The sequence below is a fragment of the Curcuma longa genome, chromosome 4 (genome assembly GCF_044706935.1).
Source record: "Curcuma longa cultivar G26 ecotype Majalengka, Jawa Barat chromosome 4, ITB_CL_G26_1.1, whole genome shotgun sequence".
NCBI lineage: Eukaryota > Viridiplantae > Streptophyta > Magnoliopsida > Zingiberales > Zingiberaceae > Curcuma > Curcuma longa.
The window spans coordinates 14428231-14434360 of NC_133864.1; the positions used below are offsets into that span (position 1 = coordinate 14428231).

Genomic DNA, 6130 nt, shown 5'->3' on the forward strand with positions numbered 1-6130 from the left:
CGTCATTACCTGTGATAATCATGTCATCAACATAGACGAGCAAAGCAGTCACCTTCTTTTCTCGGCGCTTTAGAAAGAGTGTGTGGTCTGAGTTGCTTTGATAATATCCATACTTTTTCATGGCCGAGCTAAATCTCCCGAACCAGGCACGTGGCGACTGTTTTAATCCGTACAGAGCTTTTTCCAATTTACAGACCATTCTTTCCCCAGAGGAAACTGCGTAGCCAGGTGGAATTTCCATATAAACTTCTTCTTCAAGATCGCCATGGAGAAAGGCGTTCTTCACATCAAACTGGTGTAAGGACCAGTCTAAATTTGCCGCCAATGATAATAATACTCTGACAGTATTCAATTTAGCAACTGGTGAGAATGTCTCCGAGTAATCCACGCCATAAGTTTGCGTAAATCCCTTAGCCACGAGCCGTGCTTTGTACCGGTCAATTGATCCATCGGCTTTGTATTTAATAGTGAACACCCACTTACATCCCACAGGTTTTTTTTGTTCCAATGGAGGAACCAACTTCCAAGTTTTGTTCTTCTGTAACGCCTCTAGCTCTTCCTGGACTGCTCGTGCCCACTTTGGATCAGTTAGGGCCTCTTCAATACTGTTTGGGATGTGATGAGAGGATAATGTTTGTGTAAATTCCTTGATGATAGTAGGTAAGCTCTGGGTGGACACATAGTTTGCAACTGGATATTTGGATCTTCTTTCATGCTCATCAGGAGAGTACCTCTTTGGCGGAATTCCTCTATTGGCTCTGCTAGGTAAATCATAACCAGAGATACCCAAGTTGTTATATTTAGAGTGAATGACAGGAGTGCTTACCTCAGGAATATTCTCAGTAGTGGGAGTTTCTTCAGGCGTTGGTTCTAGCATAAGAGAGGGGGCAGGTTGTATTTCTTCATATGGTTGGTTGGCGTCACTGGTCATGTGTTCATCAGTTTCAACGTTGATTCCTGGTGCTACTTCGGCGGGAATTTCTTGTGTTGCATCTGCACCGCCATTTTCAGTTGCTACTATTCTTTCACCTGCTAAGAACCAACTTGGCTCTTCACTTGTAATCTCCCCCTGAAGAGCAGAGTTTGGTATTGCTACTTGGAAGAAAGGCTCAGATTCCAAAAAAGTCACATCCATAGAAGTATACATGCGACGATTAATGGGATCAAAACACCGGTATCCTTTCTGATGCAATCCATAGCCCAAAAACACACATCGAATGGCACATGGATCAAGTTTTGTTCGTTGGCTTCTATGCAAATGGACGAAGGCCACACACCCAAACACACGCGGAGGAAGCATGAGGATGGAAGGCAAAGATACATGAGTAGACATAACCTGCACAGGGGTCTTAAACTCAAGAATTTTTGAAGGCATCCTGTTCATCAGGTATACTGCAGTAGCAACAGCATCATCCCAATAACGGCTCGGTACATTGGTGCCAAGAAGAAGTGCACGTGCCGTTTCTAAAATATGCCGGTTCTTCCGTTCTTGGAATACCATTTTGCTGTGGAGTTTGTGGACAAGATGTTTCCTGGATAATTCCATGTTGTTGAAAATATGCTCGAAATTTATTGTTGACAAACTCTTTTCCATTATCTGACCGAAAGACCTTAATAGTAGCAGCAAATTGAGTATGTATCATAGCGTGAAATGATTGAAAAATAGAGAAAACTTCATCTTTACTCTTCATCAGGTAGAGCCATGTCATGCGAGTACAATCATCAACAATAATCAAAAACCAACGAAATCCAGAAGAAGTGGTGATTGGTGAGGGTCCCCAAACATCAGAGTGTATCAAAGAGAAAGGAACATCAGTTTTCTTCATCTTTGGTGGATAACAAACTCTATGACTTTTTGCCAAAATACAAGTTTCACATCTTAAAGTTTCATAGCTGGAATGAGAAAATAAATCTGGAATTAAATGCCGTAAATAACCGAATGACGGATGCCCCAACCGTTGATGCCATAGCCAAACATGTTCTTCTTGGTTACTAACATTATTTGCGCGACCATAACTGAAGTCATCGATGTAATACAACCCCCCTCTCTTAGTACCACGCCCAATTATCTCCTTGCTGAGAATATCCTGGAAAAGACAGAATTTCGGATACATTAGCACAATACAATTCAACTCATCAGTGATTTGACTGACTGACATCAATTTATTTGACAAAGATGGAACTAATAATGTGTGAGATAGAGAAAGAGAGGGTGATATTGAAACTGTGCCGGCTCCAGTAACTGGATGTGCAACTCCATTGGCATTGGTAACATAAGTTCGTCTTGGAGGTGTGATTTTAGAAAAATCACTAGAGTCAAAAGTCATGTGATCGGTAGCCCCAGAATCAATAATCCACTCACAGGTACTTGACTTCTTAGAGACATAAAGAGCTTGTCCAGAGTTACCTCCATCGCCATCTAGAGCAGATGGGTCTTTGATAGGAATGAGAGATAGGTGGGGTTCTGCAACAGCTACAGCAACACGTCCTGTGTTTCCAACGGAATTCTCCTTCTCCTGTTTCTTCTTGGCTTGTAGCTCATGCCACCAGTCCGGATAGCCATGTAGCTTGAAGCATACATCGCGAGTGTGTCTCGTATTGCCACAATGAGAACACTTTCCCCCTTCTGGTTGGCCTTTGGATTTAACCGTGGATCCATTCCTCACTAGATGTGGCTGGTATGCTTTGATGCCTTTAGTAGCCATGACAGCACCATTAGAAATAGTTTCTGATGTCAAAACACTTTTGCGGGTATCTTCTCTTCTTACAAAGGCATAGGCTTGCTCAATTGTAGGGAACGGCTTTAGCTCTAAAACATCACTTCTGATGTTATCAAACCTCTCATCTAATCCATCTAGAAATATATACACCCTTTCTTCTTGGACAATGGAATTATATTTCTGTATATCACGTGCACACTCCATCGGGTTTGGCCGACGGAAGTCAATCTCCCGCCATAATCCTTGTAGATCATTATAATATTTCTCAAGGGATCCACCCTCTTGTCGCATTCGAGACACACGCCGCCGTAGATCATAAACCTGAGACGAGTCAGAACCATCATAGAAGTTTGTAGCAATAGAATCCCAAACCTGTTTGGCTGTGACAAATCGAATGAAGTTTCCGATCAATGATGGTTCCATGGAATTAATCAACCATCCCTTTACGATGGCATTCTCTGTTCGCCATTTCCGAAAGGATGGGTCTGTGTCCGAGGGTTGTGAAATATCTCCGTTGATATATCCCAGTTTGTCTTTGCCTGAGATATACATCTCAACTATTTGAGACCATAAGGCATAGTTGGAGTTGGTCAGCTTGATGGTTATGGATATTGTCGTGGATTCAGTAGTATTGTTGGTGGTAATGGGTATTGTCGTAGATTTAGTAGTAATCATGGTTTGGTTGTCCATGATTTGGACAGATCAACTATAAGTTGAATTGGACCTTCTATTATTTCAGTGGCCACCAAAGGAGAATCTTTATTGAGCTGAGCTTTTGATAATATAAGCTGAAATTACTTCAAATTCCATTTTCAAAGATTTGAATTTTGAATCAACCAAATCTAAATTTTATGAAGTTGTGTGGACCTGTTGAGAAGATATTAAAGGTTTAAGAAGTGCTAAGACTGCATTTATGATCAGTGATCAGAAAAAATTTTTGAAAAGAAAACAGTTTGAAAAGAAAGGAAAAAAATTATGAGGGGCTTTGAAGTTGTTGATAAACTTTGTTTTGAATTATTTTAAATAAATCAGTTGAAACTCATGGAAGAAGTAGGATTGAGATGTGAGAACTATGGGCACAAATAGATTAGAAATGAATCATATCAGAAAAGAAAAAAAAAAAGAAACAGAATTCAAAGAAGAAAAAGAGAGAAAAAAACAGAAATGCATCAAGTGTATCAAGTTATGTATCAAAATCTTGCGGAGTTGATGAAATTCCAGTAAAGTCAATTTAAATCAACCATTCATTAGACAACAAATTCAGATTCCATTGTTGATGGATTAAGACAAAAAAAAAAATTTGATCAGAAAAAAATCAGAAGAAAAATAGAGAAAAAAATTGCAAAATCTGTTTAAACTGTTCATGCTGTTTTGAAATTGTTTGAGCACTGATTTGATCTCGAATTGTAGGGAAATTGTAGTATAATGAGCATTAGTAATCAATCTTCATGATGGAAAAAGAATGGATGAAAAACAGTGAGAAAATGAAGAGAACAAAGAAAGTATCATTTTGATTTTGAATGGTTTTTGGATTTGAATGTGCCATTGATACTTTGCAATTATGGTTTACTGAGAAATGAATTTTGCTTGCTGATGATTGGTTGCTATTTCTTAGCCCAATCTATTATGTCCCTCCTTGCTGCTGAATTTGCTATGAAAGATTTGGGCCTTCTCAGTTATTTCTTGGGTATTACCGTTACACGACATGCGGATGGGTTATTTCTTTGTCAACGTAAATATGCTGAGGACATTATTGAACGGGCCGGCATGACCTCTTGTAAGCCATCATCCACACCGGTAGATACTAAGGCTAAACTGAGTGTCTCTTCTGGATCTCCCTATGAGGATCCTACACATTATCGCAGTTTAGCCGGAGCATTACAATATCTTACATTTACGAGACCAGATATATCTTATGCTGTGCAACAGGTTTGCTTACATATGCATGACCCGAAGGGTGAACATATGAATGCTCTCAAACGAATTCTGCGATATATTAGGGCACTCTTGACTATGGTTTACATCTTTACAAATCTTCGATTTCTGGTCTCATCTCTTACACTGATGCTGATTGGGGTGGATGCCCCGATACTAGACGCTCCACTTCTGGATACTGTGTTTTTCTTGGAGACAACTTAATCTCTTGGTCTTCTAAACGTCAACCTACTCTGTCTCGATCTAGTGCTGAAGCCGAGTACAGAGGGGTAGCTAATGTTGTCTCCGAATCCTGTTGGATCCGAAACCTTCTCTTGGAACTCCATTATCCGGTCCATAAGGCCACATTGGTTTATTGTGATAATGTTAGTGCGATCTATCTCTCAGGAAATCCCGTTCAACATCAGCGCACTAAACATATTGAAATGGATATCCACTTCGTCCGCGAAAAAGTTGCTCGTGGACAGGTGCGTGTTCTCCATGTTCCGTCCCGTTATCAAATTGCCGACATCTTCACTAAAGGACTTCCGCGCATACTCTTTGATGATTTTCGAGACAGCCTCAACGTACGGCAACCTCCCGCTTCGACTGTGGGGGTGTGATAGATTATGGAAATAATCTCTGGATTATGGAAATAATCTCTATAAATCTTTTATTATTAGATGTAAATATTTACCTTGTTAGATTATAGAAATAATCTCTGCATTATTAGAATGTAAATATTCATCTTAATTTGTAGCCTAAAAATACTCATGTACTCTCTATATATTTTATCATAATGAAAAGATGGGTACGCAGAATTTCTTTCAATATCAATAAGAGATGAGAGAAGAAGGACCATCCGAGTAAGGCGAAGGCAACGGGGAGGAGAAGGGCCTGGAATCCGATGCCGGCGTTGAGGTTGTGGAAGGCGGCGTAGTGGGCGTTCCCGTTGCGGGACTCGGTGATGGGGAGCCACGCGTCCTGGGGGTTAAGCTTCGTCAGGTGGCCCACCTCCTCCAGGTAGCCCCGCAGGTTCACCAGCACGCGCTTCATCGGCGTCCCGATCGCCGACGATATCGACGGGCTAAGGAACTGCGGCGATATCATCGCCGGTGTCGGCGTCCATGACTTGGCTGAGTAAGACCCGGCCGCCACGCTGCCGCCCGCCCCATGCCGCCGCGGCGACCGCTGGCCAGACGGAGTCACCGTCTCCGGCGTCGACACCCCACGCGGTGTCGCCGGGATCGAGACCAGCTCCGACTCCGTCCCCATTCCCCTTTCCTCCATCTCCTCTTCCCTCGCCTGCCGCTGCGAAGAAACTTATCAGAGAGTGAGCGAGTGTTGCCGTTTCTATGTTTCTGATAACTAAAATGACAAAACTGCCCATCCACTAGCCCTTTACTGCCACTTAATTAATCGTGTATTAGTAAAACCACGTGACCGCATTGGATTCCTTGCCCACTTAAATGTCTCCGATCGAGTCGTGATCAAGT

General features: G+C 41.8%; 1 protein-coding gene across 1 annotated transcript in view; it reads right to left on the reverse strand.

Annotated features, from left to right (window-relative positions):
- The window catches only part of LOC141828104 (lysine histidine transporter-like 8), a 12592-nt gene extending 6668 nt beyond the window's left edge, over positions 1–5924 (reverse strand). Inside the window, exon 1 of the mRNA XM_074715472.1 lies at positions 5494–5924. Coding sequence (XP_074571573.1) covers positions 5494–5924 — 431 coding nt within the window. The remainder of the gene's footprint in view (positions 1–5493) is intronic.
- Between the last annotated feature and the right edge of the window lie 206 nt (positions 5925–6130).